The 19,605-nt window shown below is 42.0% G+C and overlaps 1 protein-coding gene across 3 annotated transcripts in view; it reads right to left on the reverse strand.

Moving 5' to 3' along the window:
* LOC136422840 (histone deacetylase complex subunit SAP130-like) overlaps positions 1–19,605 on the reverse strand; it is a 60,236-nt gene that overhangs the window by 28,594 nt on the left and 12,037 nt on the right. For 2 of the 3 annotated variants that reach the window (XM_066410743.1, XM_066410742.1), the window contains exons 9-16: positions 19,275–19,501; positions 18,735–18,902; positions 16,910–17,057; positions 14,678–14,779; positions 14,199–14,338; positions 13,690–13,837; positions 12,090–12,202; positions 11,281–11,400 (exon numbers count right to left, since the gene is read on the reverse strand). In XM_066410743.1, coding sequence (XP_066266840.1) covers positions 11,281–11,400; positions 12,090–12,202; positions 13,690–13,837; positions 14,199–14,338; positions 14,678–14,779; positions 16,910–17,057; positions 18,735–18,902; positions 19,275–19,501 — 1,166 coding nt within the window. Of the gene's footprint in view, positions 1–11,280; positions 11,401–11,873; positions 11,951–12,089; positions 12,203–13,689; positions 13,838–14,198; positions 14,339–14,677; positions 14,780–16,909; positions 17,058–18,734; positions 18,903–19,274; positions 19,502–19,605 lie in introns of those variants that run through there. The other variant, XM_066410744.1, reaches the window with a different exon arrangement.

Raw genomic sequence — 19,605 nt, forward strand, 5'->3', positions numbered from 1 at the left:
CTTCAGGAAACAATAAGAAAACAAGATATTTACAATGGGTAAGAGCATTAGGGGCTTGAGTGTATCATAACATGAAACCTTTAAAGTATCTGTATTGAATCACTGATTTATGTTAAGTACAATGTAATGTCACACAGATCATTCAGATATTATCCAAAATGATAAGTACTTTGTGTAGTAGAATTATATATGTTTTGTGGCAGTGCAGCTTAACATTCTCATGATCATGATACGAAAGAAACTTGAATAATCAATGCCCAGACCCTTCATCACAATGTCCTCCTGTTCCATCAGTGCTACTATTAAACCTTGCATCTATTCATGCACAATGAAGCAATCAGTGGTCAAATTTGAAGACAAAACTGATAATTTCACACACTCAGATAATATGACCTACCAGCTCTTCGTCAACCCTGGCCACCAAGGATTTGGCATCCATTCCTGCTCCGTATTCTGCATACTTGGACAGGAACTGGAAGATGTCTTTCTCCGGGAGGCCTTTTAAAGGCCGAAACATGAGCACTGTTGCCCTGCTCTCCATTGTTCTAATCAAATTGCTTGTACACATCTCGAAGACTTTGAGAGCCAAAGCCCAACATCGCTTGCTCAGAAGAGCAACAATTTGGTACTCCTTGGCATTGCGGAGGATGCTATTGGGCTGAAAAAGAAAAGGCATATCAGGTCAGAAAGTAACAGGTGTTATATAGTTATTGTTATTTCATTGTGATTACAATGACATGCCATGTACCTCAAAACACATGTGTACACATTTATACAATGTCATGTAATATAATAATCTATTAATACAATATTGTTTTCAATGTGTTTCACACTTAGGCCACACGAATTTAATTTCTTGGTTAACAGATTTTTAGTCAAATTCCAAAATCAATATGAAAACAATCTCAGAGGAAAGTTTGTACTTTGGTGCACACAGTTTCAGGGTGTGAACATGGTCAGGTGCAAATCATTTACCCCAGCTTTTTTTTTGCTAAAATCTAAAAAAAGGGTTAACCAAGAAATTAAATTGGTATGGCCTTATTAGGTATTATGGACACCTTTATCTGATACAGCTTATTAGGAGACAATTGTATACTGTAATTACTTGTGTGAGGCCAAGGATCTCCATCCATCTTGCTTTTTCTTGAGCACTTGGCCCAGGAAGCAACTCGTTCTGGTCGAGCTCCTCATACACCATTTCCCCCATGGCTGCAACACATTCTTCACGCATGGCAATTACTGCCTGTTGGAAGTCTCTTTTTTGTTTACCTTTATGAAAAGATAATGCAGTTATGAACTGACTGTTCAATTTCCAACAAGTTACAATGTACATGTATGAAGGAAGCAACTCATTGACAGTAGGAAATCTGGCTGTGACAGAAATAGACTTAACATGTCAATATTGCACCTCAAAATCACTGAGCCTTTCTGTAGTCAATGACATAATGAGAAAATACCTTTAGCTGCTGAGAGCGGCGTTAACCGTGGCTTGTCAGCACTGCTGTTCCCGGCCGCTAACTCTGATGGCTTAGGTACAGGCTTGGCAGGTGGCTTGGCAGCACTGCTGTTCCCGGCCGCTGACCCTGATGGCTTAGGTACAGGCTTGGCAGGTGGCTTGGCAGCACTGCTGTTCCCGGCCGCTGACCCTGATGGCTTAGGTACAGGCTTGGCAGGTGGCTTGGCAGGTGGCTTGGCAGCACTGCTGGTCCGGGCCGCTGATCCTGATGGCTTAGGTACGGGCTTGGCAGGTGGCTTGGCAGGTGGCTTGTCAGCACTGTTGGTCCGGGCCGCTGACCCTGATGGTGCAGGTACGGGCTTGGCAGGTGGCTTGGCAGCACTGCTGTTCCCGGCCGCTGACCCTGATGGCTTAGGTACAGGCTTGGCAGGTGGCTTGGCAGGTGGCTTGGCAGCACTGCTGTTCCCGGTCGCTGACCCTGATGGCTTAGGTACAGGCTTGGCAGGTGGCTTGGCAGCACTGCTGTTGTTTCCTAAATCCTGCAGTGGCTGTCTGACCTGCTCCTATTAAAGATTTGAATAAAAATGTAAGCCAGAAATTGGGAAGACATATCTATAACAACAAACTCATTTCACAGCAAGCTTACAGGTATATGGTACATTATTTTAAACAAAATTTCTTATGCTCTGGTGATCATGAAGCATTGGGTCATTAACCAGGAGAAAAATGCTTGAAAACTCCCTAACGCTTTCAAGTAAGAGGCACAATGCCTTACAGAGTTATTGTATACATTTCGTTCAACTAACTACCTACATTGTACATTGTACATGTACCTTGAGTCCCTTTGTACAGCTACCAATAAAGTAAACATATATCACACCTTGTTGATTGCAGCAAGGACTTACTTTCCTAAGAGAGGTACAAAATGTTAATGTTAAACTTACAATGTCACTGAACACACTGTCCTTGATCTTGACAAAGTTCCTGATGAACTCTGTTTGGGACATTGCTGAGGAGAGTTCAGAGAAACAATTCCTCTCCTCCTCACAAGCCTCGGGAGCATGGTAGTTTGCTAGAAGCAGTGTCATTCTCTGAGGTCCGGAAGGGCCGCGGAACTATAGGAGTGGAAAAGGGTTTTGCAAATCAAACAGGGTGATACCAGAAGTTTTTACACTGTATACTAACTGTACGAGGGGTGATCAATAAGTCCTCGGCCTCACCCAGAAATAAGGTCCACATCTCAAACTTCGGGGCATAATTATGTAGTATGATATGTTTAAGGAATATCCACCAACCAAATTATTGTGGTCAATGTTTTTTTTAGTCGACGTCCATTTGAAAACTAGTAGGTAAGTGATGAGAAAAACAGATGAAAGCGGCGGCGACGATGATGATGATGATGATGATGAGAAAAACAATGTTGAACTCTGATCAGAGATGTGTGGGTCGAGTTCCTCGGGCCAAGAATTGGCATAAAATCTCCGAAGACATTGTCAAAATGTTTGATGAAGATTACCTTCTTATTTCAACTAAAAATAAGTGGGTATCCAACTTTCAGCAGAGCAAGTTGGCCAGCACACCTCAGGTCGCAGCTCAATTGTCCATGTTTGTATCGTTCTACCTCACCTAATGTTACTGAGTGCCGTCTGCAAAGTAATGATCACAACGATTTGAAACTTGGTAGACATACATAAAAGACTTCAAGCATACTACATAATTATTTCCCAAAATGTGAGCTGTGCACCTTATTTCTGGGTGAGGCCGAGGACTTATTGATCACCCCTCGTATCATACTATTTAGTCAATTGTAACACACAAAGGCTCTGACTCCAAAAGAGCAAACCCGCACCAAACGCGGCATGTCAACTTATAATTATTAAACCCAGCACCCTAACCGGTAGGCTAACAGTTCCGGACCCTGTTAGACTGGCCAGTTAGTGGTGCTTGAACCCCACTGTTACACGATCAATGGTTGATTTATGTAACAAAGTTTCTATAGAGTGCTGGAGTTAAAAGAAGTTGTAATGAAAACTGAACATTACAGAAACTGTCTTACCACAACGGACGTCTCCCTGCGATCCTTGGGCACTCTGATCTTGGTGACTGAGCCACCAGTTAAGTCTGAGAAATACTGGACCTCCCTAGTCACCACCTTCACGTCAATGCCGTCTGGCCCATTGTCCAGCAAGCACCACTTGTAGGACATTTTTATCTGAAAAAGTCCATTATGATAAGATCAATGTCACGTCTCATATTTTGATTCCCTAGCTATGCAGTTGTGAAGTCTATGAGCAAAGTACAATACATTGTAGGTAGATAGGACTTCATATCAGCATGAATGTAATACATTTTACACAGTACTATGAACTCCTCAAAGTCATGATTATACATGTAACTCGATTATGTCATTGTGAATTGCAAGATGAAAATATTTGACAGGACGTCTCCCTTGAGGTCAATTTCTGTTGGTCAAGTCAATTTCTGTTTGATATTTTTAGGCTAATATGGTTTAGAAAGGGGTCTCATTCAAACTTTTGTCATGATCACAGGGCAGAGCTTTTAATATTAAATGTGTAACCAGTGGGAAGATAATTATATACTGTCAACACAGTAAACAGTCAACTGCATTTTCTCTGGATGCTTTATGCCATGGCAGCATGTTTTGATAACACAGACTGAGTGTAGATGCATGTCTCCAGTATGTTGGAATAATGTGGTACATTTGTACATGTACATTTATGGGGACTAGTTGAGTCTTCTAGTGTTCCTGAATGGTATAGAAGGGCACATAGATATCACATATTGGTGGTACATGTATGAAGTAGCATGTACTTCTTGTGTTGTACTATCTGTTAATGACATTATTTCTAACTAAGGAGAAGAGTACTGAACAATTCTCAGAGGCAGGAGATTGGTCTCATTGGGATTTGCCTCAGGGACTACGGTGGAATAGACCTGTCACAGATCATTGACATATGTAGGTCACTACTGTTTTTCTACACACACACATAAGCTCCTTAAAAGCTTGAGCACAGGTCCTTTTTTTTAATCCTTAACTGAACATCCTCCTTGCATTCTGTCTTACTTTAATCTGTTGGTGTTTGAGGAAAGATGGCCAGTGGAAACTGACAAGTCTAATGCTTCATTCAGTTTTCAAGTTGTGGTTTTACATATTGCCTTGATGTCTGTCAAGTCTGTCCAGAATTACAAAGAACATTTATTTATCTATTTGTCTGTCTATGCACAATGGCAGCTACCTTAGTCAATTGAAATCAGTAAAATTGACTACTTTATATATTTTATGATACCTTCTGTGCTGTAGCCTGGGTGCCATCCTATTTCTACCGGGGCTCCTACACTCGCTACCCTCCTAGCGAGTGTAGGAGCCCTGGTAGAAATTAGGATGGCACCCAGGCTACTGTGCTGTGCATGTACAGTTGGTATCAAGGTTTCATTTTTGATGTCTACCTGCTAATCTGTGATTGTCCATGTACCCATGTATAAAGCCGATGAACTTTTATTTGTTGCGTAACCCATATTTGCTGCTTTTTAGTAGAAATGTGACACTGAGGGAACTTGTTACATGCAGTTAGTTCCTCCAGCATAGCAGACACTGTTTAGAACACTATCTAGAAGCTTCGATAACTAACCTTAATTTGTAGAAAACAATGAAGTCAAAAACTTTCCGCTCATCATTCAAAGAATCTGTTGTCATGGGAGGATTTGATTTTTTTTCTCTTACCAAAAATGATCAACATGGGCCAGGGCTTTTGAGAAGATCAGGTCTGACAGATGGTTTGTTTGTTTGTTTGTTTGTTTGTTTTATTTAGATCTCCATTAGTGATATTCAATATGCACTATTCTTCCTGGAGTCCCTATACAAATAAATATAATGAAACAAAATCTACTACACTGAAGTATACAATTGGTTAACTGAGAATTCAACAAAACAAATGTGGTGAAATTAGAAATAAACGAGAGAGGTCAGAGGTCAACATAACTGAAAACATAGTCTGGATGTAGTAGACAGAAAACAAGAAGTTGAATCATAAATCACGAATATAAGTAGCGTTGTGATTGTGTGAATTATTGCTGCTATGTACTCTATCGTATAAGCCCTCTGGTTGTTTAACTGTAACTAGTTTGTGAAAAGCACTTAGTGTCGTTGTGTACATTCTCTCTTTGACAGTTTGCCAGTTGAGCCTGGTATGTAAGTCGTCGGAAGAGGAGAACATTGTTGAATTAGCTGCAAGTCTGGCTGCACGATTCTGCATAGTCTGTAGTTTGTCTAATTGTGTCCGAGTTGTAGAAGAAAGGACAGTAGAACAATAATCCAAATGTGATATAACAAGAGATTGTGTAACGGTTTTCAGTAAATCACCTGGACAGTGGTTTTTATATTTCCTTAATGATGCTAACTTAAGCCATTTTTGTTGTGGTGTTGTGTCCACGCTGGGCCCAGGAGAGGTGCTGGTCAACAGTAAACCCCAGTAAGTCGGCTTGGCTTACCTGAGTGATCTGTTTCCCACCCACACTGAGATTTAGTTCTGGGATGTGTTTTAGTTTAGGGTGACTGTCTAGGAGGATTGATTTAGTTTTACCATTGTTTAAGATGAGTCTGTTTGTTTGGACCCAATCCCATGAGATGCAGATGTGCGTGAGGTCTGTCTGTAAAATGTTTCCTACTTCTACAGCACTGGGTGCTGCAGTGTAGGGTGTTGTGTCATCTGCGTACATAACCAGACTTGTATGTTTTGTAATGGTAAGCAGATCATTGGTGTAGAGACAAAACAACAACGGACCCAGGCAGCTCCCAAGAGGAACTCCGGACTTGGTCTCCAGATAAGTTGAGCCTGGCACCTGTTTGATAGATAACTTTCCATCCAGTCTATAGCTAACTCCCTGAAACCATAGCTCTGACTTTAATTTAGCGAGTAATATCTCGTGGTTGACAGTATCGAAGGCTGCGCTCAAGTCCAGTAGAACAGCACCAACAAGATTTCCTTTGTCTACTTCCCCTAACCAGTGATCAGTCATCTGAATTATAGAGCGCTCGCTGTAGAGTGATGTTGCTTGTATGCATGTTGGCTCTTTGAGATTATGTTGTTAGAAAGAAGGTACGATTGAATTTGCTTTTTCCATTACTTTACTGATGGCAGGTAGCAAGCTGATAGGTCTACTATTGGGACCATTCAAAGGGGCAGACTTGTTCTTTATTAGTGGTACTACTTTGGCCTTCTTCCATTGTGATGGGAACAACCCCTGTCTTAAGGAGCTGCTTATAATGTGACAGACTGGGCCTGCTATGTAGTCAGCACTGAGTTTCAATAGTGTATTATCAATGTGGTCGTGCCCCGTGGCTTTACTGGCAGGAAGTGATTGAGTCCCTGTTAAATAGTTGAGTCCCTGAGACTTATGTTTCTACATGTATTAAACTTAATATGATATGATATTTTATAATATAATATAATATGATGAAAGGTGTAACGGTCAGTAGACTTAACCTAGTCCAGGAGGTTTCCATGGCTTTGTGGATTCCCATACAAGGATTTCGAAGGCACTAGGGAGCAGACAAGTAATGCTGGCATATATTTTGTACATGTGTAACAAGAAAAGATTCCTAAGTGCTTACTTGCTTGGAGATTCCTAGCAATTCCTAGTAAGAGATTCCTACAAATTAGCAACCATGAGGAATGTACTTTCTGATTGCCCGAATTAGTCAGTGTTTTCAACTTCTCTATCTATGCTTGACTTCCTTACTTACCAAGTATATTTTACATTGTAGTTCATATTAATTTCCTGAATTTCGGGGTATTTCCTCTTTTGATTCATCTAGATCTCTAGTATTGCTTAAAGTAAGACCACAACTCTTGATTCCTCATGTCTTCAATATGCATTGTTAAGTTTCAGTAAAGCTTTCATGGACTCATGGCACTAGTCAGTCCCAGCATGTGGAAAAGGGCTCAAGTCAAAAACATTGCAGATTCTAAGCTCAGCCATATACCATTTATTAAGACATTGGTTTGTGTTGCAAAGGTTACCCCATGATACAAACACAGATCTAGAGAAAATAAACATATGGCTTACCTGAATGCAGTCGAGCACTGGACAGTCACAAGGTCTTCTTGTTGGTAAAAAACAGAGTCGTCTTCTTGTCAGGTCAAAAACAGCAAGATTTTCTCCCGCTCAAACTTTCCCGCCTAAGTGTACATGTGATACTGGCGGAGCTAATTGTTTTTTCTCAGTAGGATGGGTAAGGTCACAGAAATGACCTGCTCCATGCAGCATTGGCATGATCCATGATTTCCCCAGTGAAAAGGTGCATTTTTCACTGTCACTCTTGGAGTGCACCCTCTGCTGAAATGTGTGGTGAGAAAAGCACATTTTGGGGTGGGGGGACTGCCATGGGTTGGGGGACTACCATGACCATAGGTGGGCATGTAGCAAATCATTCTCATGGGTACAACATACAGTGAACATGCCCAATCCACAACATTGAATTGACAAGCCAGTGTGATATCTCTCCACCTCGAAATAAGTTTGTACGCTTTCAATCTTGTAAGGGTTCACAAATTTTGCCTTATAAAAGCTTTGCAACTTGCAAGCAGAATGCACATTTAAAAGAATTATGCAGTTGTATATATGTAACTAATTTCTCTATGGAAAAATTGCATAAGTAGATAAACTCTAAACAGGTCACTAATTTGAAACAATATTACTTTTACTACAATCTGGTATAAGCACACTTCAGACATCCTACATATGCCTATGTGTGACTGAAGGCTCAGCCCAGTGGTTAAGATTCTGGCCGTCCAAGCCTAAACTTTAGACTGGTAGTCCAGACTTTCAGCTAGCCCTAGAGGAATGATGGAAAACTGCAGGTTACACGCCAGCACTCCCAATTCCCTAGCCCACCAGGCGAGACTGGGCCTGGTAGTCTGTGTTGTTTTAGGCCGGCATGGCTGTCTAGGCTAATGAGGTCAGACTCCCTGTCCTGGGATTTCAGCCTGGCACTTACACCATCTGGCCGTACAAGCCAGGCTGGCAGACTGGTAGTCCAAGATGTCAGCCTTACAGGCTACAAGCATTTTTAATCAATAATATCTGGAGTTGTGAACATAACTGATTATTGATTTTCACATGAATAGTGTCTAATGAGGAGACCTTTGAGTTGATACCACACTTAAGGGTTTACAATTTACATTGCTTGATTTTCCAAATTGCTGGTGTTTTTCCAAATTTAAAGTGACCAGTGTTTACAGTTCAATTTTTGTTTCCTTATTTTTGTTATACAGTATATCATAATTTTAATTGAAGAAATATTGCAATGACCATGCCCCAAACAAACACATAAACTGCAAATGGTCTTCAATTTAGTTGACATGGATGTCCAGTTTACCAGTTCCCACGGCAAAATTAGTCAGCGGCCCCGCACTCTTCGCTATTATCTAGCGAACTCGAAAAAGACGGACTTGTGCTCCAGGTTCTGAAGACTTCTGAAGAGACCGCCATTTTTCTTGGAAGTTTGATGCCTCTGTCGCCGACAACGAATAAATTTAGCCATGTAAAACAACTTATTTTGCAACTGAACGCCACCCATTTAGTTAACAACATTTTGAAACAAAGGATTGTTCCTTTGTTTCCACTTATTGTTCGTTTTCGGCCGGTTTTCAAACAAAACATCGTGGCGAGTTCCCTTTGTTTTCAGCTTGGGTTCGGCTTCTACCATTATCCCTAGTATGTGGTAATCATTGGAAAAGTGGATCCGTTCATGCTTATTTCTTTCATAAATTTAGTACAACTTGTATCTTACATCATAATATATCTGTATCGATGCATTTTTAAGGTTTTAATAATGAAATTACTCTCAGGGATGCGGTATTACAAAATAGATTTACCGTATTTAACCTACATATCAGTGGTATCGTCTGAACTCTTGTGACCTTTGCTGCGACGCCATCTTGGAAAAATGCGTAAATCTCGAAAATTCTTTATTTACCCGCAGAAAACGGAAATTCCGCCCGGAAAATTACATTTTCAAGAACTTAACACATCAGATACATGAATGAGTCTTCTGTTAAAAAGCTGCGGCCGTAATTTCGCCCAGTCCGACAGCTCAGAAATGACGATGTGCCGCGGAACTGAGACGAGTGTTTACAGCCACGTAAAAAATCAGAAGACACCATTTCTGGAAATACTTCGCGTCAAACTACGAAATTCTTTAATGTTTTCTTTATTCAAACACATTAAGGTTCTAGTTGAGCCCACGTTTTGGTGGCGCAGCGCGGAAATAAAAAGATTGTGAACCAGGCGTGGGCTGGCACGGCTCGGAGTTACGGCCGCTGATGTAAACAAAGGTACGCCGGCCACGCTGTGACCGCGGCCTGACCACGCACAGTGACCGCTATTAGCAGTGTTGCCGTTGCGGCCGGACCAAAAATTGGCTGACCGTGACCACATGTCCAGGTGACCGCTAACACAGGTTTGACTGTATCTCCATTTTTCATGGAGATAACAAAGATAATCCCCACCATCAAAAAGCTTAATTTACTTTGAGACAGCCCTTCATAAGATAGCATAGCAAACAGTCTCCTTATGGTAAATGCCCATCTTTCCTTTCCTTATTTCAACAAAGAATAACATGCTCAGTGTTATCCTACTTGTAAAGTACATCACACATACATGTATTACCATAATCACCACTGAAACAATAACCAACATTAACTAGAAAGACAACATTTGCAAGCAAATACATAATGTTTACCTTCACAGTGTCTAGCCTAAAAAACTACTTTGTATATTCTGACTCAAACACATTCACATACATGGTGTAAAACTTGCTAGTCTGCAATTGAACACCACAGGGTGCCTGCTATTTACCACTAACCGTGGCAACAGCCATCTGGTATCTTTATTTGTTTGGAGAAGAATAAGAACTAGAAAGGCAACATTTGCGGGAGCAAATGCAACATGTTTCGCCCATTTCCCTCCCCATGCAAAAAGCAACTGTGGCATAGAGGCCATTTTTTTGGGTGCCCAGTGGATGTCATTCATATATGTATGTCTGCAATGTTGGTATTTGAAATCGTTTACGTCATTTTTAGCCAAAAACTTTAAACAATTACTCAAAGCAAGGGCCTCCTTGCTCAAGGTAAATTTTCACGCACTTCACAACTCTCTATTGTTATTGTTAATGTTATTGTCAACGTCCCGACACGGGGTGTTTCCTAAGGTGGGAAACTTTGGACACTTTGTGTGCACTTTTGTGTGCACTGGTGACCAATCTTGGTGACACAGGGGTAGAAAATTCGTGTACATAGCGAGGAAATGTCAGGTTTCACCATAGTGTCCAAGCTTGCAAACTTGTGGAAATCTTTGTTTCCATGCAGTGTCAAAATAAGAAAAACACCGTGTGTGTCGAAAAATACCACCAGAAAAGTTTTGAACCTTCTCAATTGCACTTAACTTCAGTAGGACACAACAATAATAGCGCAAGGATGGGAGCCAGGGAGTAGTGAAGTTGTGTCAGACTCTGTACCTGTCAGAGTATACCCCTAATTAAATTGACTATTCTAACCAATCAGGTCGAGCTTGATAAATCCGTGTTACAACGCGCTCTCTCATTGGCTGACCGAATTAGTCCACCTGGCCAGATGAATAAAGATGTGACCTAAAGGTCAGTGACCCCATATGAGGAAAATAGCCGATCTTCTCTCCAAAATACCCTCTAAAATCGTATTTGCCCAGTATGTTGGGCTCAACATAATAAACTGAGTGAAAGAAATGTAATGTATCCCTTCTTTGAAGGTGAAAATATCAATTACCTTTGACTTTAAAGTCGGAGTACCTCTGGAAGTGGTTAAGTCTGGCCTTCCAGCCATGCCTGTAGCTGGACAGGAGGGAGGGGCGGGGAAACCGCTTCAACACGTACAGCACATCCTCAACTGGAACAGGGAACAGTTAACAACATGGATTACTGTCAGGGCTCCAAAACAGCTTCAATACGTACAGCACATCCTCAACTGGAACAGTTAACAACATGGATTACTGTCAGGGCTCCAAAACAGCTTCAATACGTACAGCACATTAACAACATGGATTACTGTCAGGGCTCCAAAACAGCTTCAATACGTACAGCACATTAACAACATGGATTACTGTCAGGGCTCCAAAACAGCTTCAATACGTACAGCACATTAACAACATGGATTACTGTCAGGGCTCCAAAACAGCTTCAATACGTACAGCACATCCTCAACTGGAACAGTTAACAACATGGATTACTGTCAGGGCTCCAAAACAGCTTCAATACGTACAGCACATTAACAACATGGATTACTGTCAGGGCTCCAAAACAGCTTCAATACGTACAGCACATTAACAACATGGATTACTGTCAGGGCTCCAAAACAGCTTCAATACGTACAGCACATTAACAACATGGATTACTGTCAGGGCTCCAAAACAGCTTCAATACGTACAGCACATCCTCAACTGGAACAGTTAACAACATGGATTACTGTCAGGGCTCCAAAACAGCTTCAGTAAGTCTTCGGGAATCCATAGATTGTTTGAAGGGTAGTGTATTGTGTTTATAATTACTGAGGACAAGTGTCCCGACAAGCTAACAAACCTTGTTCCTTTTTCCTGTCTCTGGATTCTTTCTTTGTTGGAGCAGGGAAGTCTGACCTGCCGTCCATCATCTTCAGCTCCACATCCCCAGCAAAGCCGTCTTCTGTTGCCACTCTGGACACCACAAGAAATCAATCAATAAATAAATGAGTAAATAAATAAACAAAACAATTTGTGAGGACAAAAAGAGCTGGACAAAAGACCATGGCTGTAATAATTCTGCCAGGGACCCAAAGTCTGTCACAAGAAATCATGTTTTTCAGGTATCCTCTATTCTCAAAAAATGTTTTGGACACCTGGATATCCAAAGCGTAATGGGAGATTATCTATTACCTTGGGAGATTATCTATTTCTAGTTTACTTTAAATTCATCAAATTTCCACTACAGTTGCAGCCTTGAGGCCCCTGGCTGCATTATGAGAATCAACATTAACGTGGCTGGCTGAAAGGTGGACTGAAGAACACTGTTGAGTACGGATAAAGACATGATCGTATTTGTTATAGGATACTTTTCTCGTAACAATCTTAAGCAAGCCCTTCCAAACCTCAGTAACATAGTGGAAACATACTGGAATGTGTTCCCACTATGTTTCCAATGTGTCACAGAAGGAAACACACAGGAAACCCAATGGAAACATATCTAATTTCCATGGCCAACTTCTCCGCCCATGGAAACACAAGGAGCTGCCAGCCCGAGATACAGGATGCCCCCCTGTGGCATAAGAATCCTGTTGTTTGTTTTAGTAAGTCCTGCCAGATGGACCTTGTAATTGGGGAAACAGGGAGTTTGTGGTGAAGTTCTGATAAACACTTTCTTGGACAAACAAGTCCAAACCCCCATTCGAAAGGAAATTCATCATTATGGTGGTGGAAGGAGGAGTAAATTGTTGCTTTTTGTTACTTTTGTCTTGTAACTATACTGTCATAGCAGGGCTGTCTGGAATGAAAGTACATGTAGCTTGACCTAGTTTCTTGCAGTGCCCCAAAACAACAGCTATCACAAATGTTACTAGGGAACATCAGGGAACTAACATGCTGAGGTATTTAGCAGTATAGTCTGAGATGGAAAAGTTGTAAGCGCTGCCAAAGTGGCATGGGTTGGACTGCCCTGACAGATCACATGACATGACCTAACAGACCACATGATACAGGCCATCCTTCCCTACTTAGTAGCTCCCTGTGGGTACCAGTGTAGTGGCTGGTGGGCATTGAATGCCTCTCATGATCAGTCATGTCTGCAAGATGTGTACGACAGAACTTTCAGACAACTGAATAACATCCATGACAGTCTCATAAAGGTACTCAATTTGCTGTCTTGAAACTACGGTATGACGAAATGATTGTTCCTTCAGACCCCTGTTGTGCCTAGTATCAGATATGGCAGGAAGTTTCCATGCTGTTTTTGAAGCAGGGTCTATTATTACAGGGAGGGGTTGCTAGCCCTCTCCCTTAAAAGTGCTTGAGGCACCTCCTTCAACAAGATCCCAACTGAGATGTCCTGACCCAGGATTTCTCCCAGTTAGAAACAAATTGGAACCAGGAGCTGAACTACATGTAGGAGGCTGCCACCAGTTGAGCTCTAGCGATGTATAACTGCTTACACGTGTTGCTGCTTGCGAGGTTTTTTTCTTGGCGAGGCCTCAGGGGGAAGACTGGTTGGGGTGGTGACAGGAAGGCTGGCTGTGTTGGCCACAGTGGGCGTGGTGGCTGCCTGCACCACACTGGCTATCAACTGGTTGACAGTCATGGCTGAACAAAATAGGTACAAACATGCACTTTCATTAGATGTACCTTCATTTACAGCAAAACCTTTACTCGTCTGATAATCATCATAATAAGACGTTGCACTACAATACTGTCAGAAGCCCCTTATTGAACTTGACATTTGTTTCCCAAACACCTACTATCATAGGGATATCATGAAGACCCATTCACAGCTTCTTGAGTTATGCTCACACAAACATCCACTACAAATCCATGCTATCAAATCGAGAACATAACCTTATGTTGAAGGTAACAGATTGGCTCCATACATGTCTTAACTAGCCCCTAGCGGGGGGAGGGTTACACCCAACATGAGCTGATGTGACAAATATAAAACTGGACGGACCCCCGGGTGGGATGGCGTGGGAAGACATTTCCACTGGCTCTTCCTTGACCTTCACTTCAGAGGTGGACAATGTGGAGTCTCCTTCTGTTGCCATGGCGACCTCTCCTACTTGGCTGGACGGCGCCTCTGTCTTTGTCTCGCTGCAGGAAGAGTGAAAATTGGGCATGATGAATCAGGGCTCCAAATGCAACATACATGCACATGTATATGCTGGTAAAAATGCACCAGTGTGAATATTTTCTTACTAATCATCTACCTTCACCAAACCTGGCCCATGGTAAAAACAAGCAGAAGTGCAAACAAACTCCACTCTTATCACATCATGTTCTAGTTTGGTTGAACAATTTAATGTAAATACTGTATTTTATGGGACAAATGCTGGACACAAAACTCTAAGGTCTTAAAGGAAAATTACACCAAAGCAGCCTGTTAAAAAATGTACAATAAGACCCCTATAGCTATGAGTGGGCTACACCTACCCTGGAGGGCGTGGTGAGGCAGCTGTGGGCGGGGCCACCTCCACCCGTGGGCTGTTGGGATCACTGTTGGTGGGTGTGGTGGCCGAGGCTGTTCTACGCATGCTGAGGGTCAACAAAGGAACTTAACCTACATGTACACAATTACAGTACAATACTCTACAAGCAATGACAGAAGAAAAGCGACCTATCCAGTAAACTTTCCAAAGCAGACATCTCACTGGCATGGTCTGCCAAAAATTGTGAAAGGCATTAAATTTTGCAAAGTGGTGCAAATCAGCAGGCATATCAGTGCGATCTGTCACTTGAACTTCAAGAATTTCAAAACTTTCAAAATTTGCAATGGGCATAAAGGAACACATATGGGCGCAAAATGATGCAGTGCAGTACAACTACTGCAAATCTCTTTTTGATAAATCTTAATCATTTCCACAGTCAATGGTTTTTAATTTGGTGGCAACACAGCCATTTCCAATAAATTATCCTGTATCTAAATCAGATTTGGAGCCTAAACTGAGATTGTGACATTCCAGACACAACTACTTTGTTTGCAGAGGACAATAATGTATTTAACCCTCCCGCACATCAGTGTGACTGCAAGGGAAAATTTAGGTACATTTTTGAAGTTACTGCAATTTCCTAGGGCAATTTGGCACGGTCCAGTGAGATACCTGCTTAAGGATTCATCTCAACATTTCATAGAATGTTTATGCAAGATGTTAGTCTTTCCCATAAAAACAGTTACTGTTTGAAAAGATAATCTTGTCTCCTTGAGTGAATCTATTGTTACAAGTAAGGCTAAGAATAAGGATGATAATTATACATATATTATGTACTAGGCTTTTACGAGCTGAGAATGTAGGAACACTAGTCAGTTCACATTGGGAGGTTCACTTTCCCGATTTCAAGGCGGCCATCTTGGAAATCCAATTTTCCAACTTTTTTTCTACTGAACTTAAAGTAAAGTTTCATATATCATTTGAAAGAGCAGGATTTCCCTTACATTATGGTGCCTTTAATTTGGCCATAACATGGAAAGCTATGAAGATATTCCTTTTTGAAAGTTGCCCAACCCATACCATAATTAGTTGGACCTGGCGACACAATATCACCCCAGACCAGGTTAGACTTGGCCCATACTGGCCTGATAGTGGACAGACAAGGATCCACCATAATGAATGCCATGCAAATGAGTAGATAATTAGTCTTTCCACTGTGTTGAATACATTCGCATAATCACCAGATTTCCAGTTCAATGGACGGGTTTGGGTTCAATGGGCTCAGTGATTAGAGGTGTCATTGCCCACTGTGACAGGAAAAATTAGCCCACAATTGTTTGTAAAAGCCCAGGTGAACTCAATACTGCTGGATATGTGCTGACCTAGGAGTACATCGTTCACATGCATTTTCAATCAATCATATCTAAAGCTGTGAACATCACTGACTAATAATTTTTACATGACTATGTTCATGATGAAGAGAGCTTTCAGTGGATACTACACTCATAGGCAGAAATCTAACATTTCTGAAGTTTCCCAATTGCTTCTGGAATTCCCGATGTGAACTGACCAGTGTTTAGGGAAGGTACAGCAGTAGAAAGATCAATTTTTTCTTCATTTTTACAAATTGCAGAAATAACTTGTGGCAACTTGCAATATTGGTATTTTAAACCCTCTACATTCTCCTACTCAGAGCTGAACCTGTGGCCAGAACTCAGGGTTTTCCACTTCTGGGGCATCTCAACCATAAATATCACTGAGCTGGTCTTATCTTTCACAATCAGCGCCTATATTTCCAACGTGGCAGTCATGCAGGGAAACACAGACTTTTTCTCGCTTGTTTTGCTAGAGGATGACAGTTTCTAACTAAGTGTCTTCGGTCAGTATCCAGTGATGCCACCATCACCCTCTACCCACAGATCTCAAATCTGATACCTGATAAACAAGTTAGGGCACAGAGAGGACTGTCCAAATGCCTTGGTGGAATGTTGTGGTGCACTCTTCATAGAGGACCGCCTTGTGTTATGAAGCACACTCAGGTTATAGCTTAGGATAACCCTAAGGCAATTTTCTGATTGGCTGACAACTGATTATTGGCCATTCCCCAAAGTGGAAAACCCTGTCTCGAAAAGCAGAGATTAATCCATGGAGTTCTATGAGGTCGGTTCAGCTCTGCATAGGAGAATATCCTTCCATGAAAAATCAAGAATTTTTATGGACTGCCCATAAGACTAACCCATCATTGGTCCTCTTCCTGAGAATACTGGGTCTGGGGGAGGAGTTAGGGTTTCCTGGGGCTCCCACTGCCAGGACTGGCTGTGTGCTGGCTCCGCCCACACCTCCAGCATAGCTGCCAGTCAGACTGGAGGCTGGCGACTCATTGGCTACAGAAGAAACACAATCATGCACCAATGAGCATTTGCACAGCTTATATCTGTCATTATACACAACGATTTGAAAAATAAAGCAATCAACTTAATAAAATGTACTGAGCAGAAAAAATAACAATAATAGGCATACAAATTTTGTATCTGACAAGACTTTGTTTTACTTTGATACAGTAAACTGCAACAATTGAATTTTATTGCTTCTACATACATGTAACAGCCATCTTCAAGAAAAGTTTTAAAAGCAATAAGTCTTTCTGTTGGTACTAGACAACTGTAATGTATCAAACAAATCTACCAGTTTGCATACACAGGAATATACAGAATGATGTGCCCTGATACTGATATCATTAGTTTCTGTTTGTCACAGAAATGCTCATTTTTATCTGTTAACTTAAATGATTTTAATGTTGACACCAGAACTGTCACTGACTGTATTATTAAAGACAGTCACTATTCACTTATTACATGTAAATGTATGGTCCCTAAACTGGCTAAAGTTGAGACTGCAGGACTTGTTGTTACCTTCACTAGCTGTAGTGATAGAAGGTGGGACTTGTTACCTTCACTAGCTGTAGTGATAGAAGGTGGGACTTGTTGTTACCTTCACTAGCTGTAGTGATAGAAGGTGGGACTTGTTGTTACCTTCACTAGCTGTAGTGATAGAAGGTGGGACTTGTTACCTTCACTAGCTGTAGTCACTGTGATAGAAGGTGGGACTTGTTGTTACCTTCACTAGCTGTAGTGATAGAAGGTGGGACTTGTTACCTTCACTAGCTGTAGTGATAGAAGGTGGGACTTGTTACCTTCACTAGCTGTAGTGATAGAAGGTGGGACTTGTTACCTTCACTAGCTGTAGTGATAGAAGGTGGGACTTGTTGTTACCTTCACTAGCTGTAGTGATAGAAGGTGGGACTTGTTACCTTCACTAGCTGTAGTGATAGAAGGTGGGACTTGTTACCTTCACTTAGCTGTAGTGATAGAAGGTGGGACTTGTTACCTTCACTAGCTGTAGTGATAGAAGGTGGGACTTGTTACCTTCACTTAGCTGTAGTGATAGAAGGTGGGACTTGTTGTTACCTTCACTAGCTGTAGTGATAGAAGGTGGGACTTGTTGTTACCTTCACTAGCTGTAGTGATAGAAGGTGGGACTTGTTGTTACCTTCACTAGCTGTAGTGATAGAAGGTGGGACTTGTTGTTACCTTCACTAGCTGTAGTGATAGAAGGTGGGACTTGTTGTTACCTTCACTAGCTGTAGTGATAGAAGGTGGGACTTGTTACCTTCACTAGCTGTAGTGATAGAAGGTGGGACTTGTTGTTACCTTCACTAGCTGTAGTGATAGAAGGTGGGACTTGTTGTTACCTTCACTAGCTGTAGTGATAGAAGGTGGGACTTGTTGTTACCTTCACTAGCTGTAGTGATAGAAGGTGGGACTTGTTACCTTCACTAGCTGTAGTGATAGAAGGTGGGACTTGTTACCTTCACTAGCTGTAGTGATAGAAGGTGGGACTTGTTACCTTCACTAGCTGTAGTGATAGAAGGTGGGACTTGTTACCTTCACTAGCTGTAGTGATAGAAGGTGGGACTTGTTACCTTCACTAGCTGTAGTGATAGAAGGTGGGACTTGTTGTTACCTTCACTAGCTGTAGTGATAGAAGGTGGGACTTGTTACCTTCACTAGCTGTAGTGATAGAAGGTGGGACTTGTTGTGCCTGCCTGGCGGCCTCCATGGACAGGAACATGGGGTGGTTCAGGGACATGGCGGGACCTGGTCTCATCCCGCCGGCGTGTTGCGCTGCCACGGCAACAGCAGCGGCAGCTACGGACGCTTGAGGAGAGGCTGAGGAGGGATCACAGAGTTCATGCTAATAACCAAGGCTTCATATGATTTGGGCAGCAGGCTTTTACTAGTTTCAGGTAGCAGGGCGACAAGGCGTCTTGGGAACGCCCTAAACTAAGAGTAAGAAAAGAAAACATCAACACCTACCTTTAAAGGGAACAGCTAGAGGTTTTTGCAAATAATGGATCGTAGAAGGGGCAATTTGAAATAAAATGTGTGTTGTCTTCCACCATATTTAACAAACAATATTAACAAGTTCTTTCACACCCATGTAACTAACTTACTTATTGTACCCCAGCCTTTCACTAACCTCAGAAGTAAATTGATGTGGGCTAAGAGAAAAGCATGTTTTGTAGAGAAGTTGTGACTCACCGACAAGAGGCCTGATGGCGGAGGCTGAACACGAGATGGGAGTGAAGTGTGCGGCGGCCTGCGCCGCCTGGTACGTATGCATGGCCATGGCCGCCTGCGCCGTGTGGTGGGGATAGCGCAGCGCGGCAGCGGGGTCGTAGTAGTACGCCGGCGTGATGGTAGTGTACGGCGGGGTGTGCAGCGGCAAGCTGGCCTGGGTCGGTCTGTGGGACAGCAGGAACTGAGACCTGTATGGACCATATGATTTATGTTTGTCCATAGCTGACAATTTGACTCAAAATTAACTATACTCGCCTTGTCATCATCGTTTTAAGTGTTCATTCATATGAAT

Source organism: Branchiostoma lanceolatum, chromosome 17 (assembly GCF_035083965.1).
Source record: "Branchiostoma lanceolatum isolate klBraLanc5 chromosome 17, klBraLanc5.hap2, whole genome shotgun sequence".
Taxonomy (NCBI): Eukaryota; Metazoa; Chordata; class Leptocardii; order Amphioxiformes; family Branchiostomatidae; genus Branchiostoma; species Branchiostoma lanceolatum.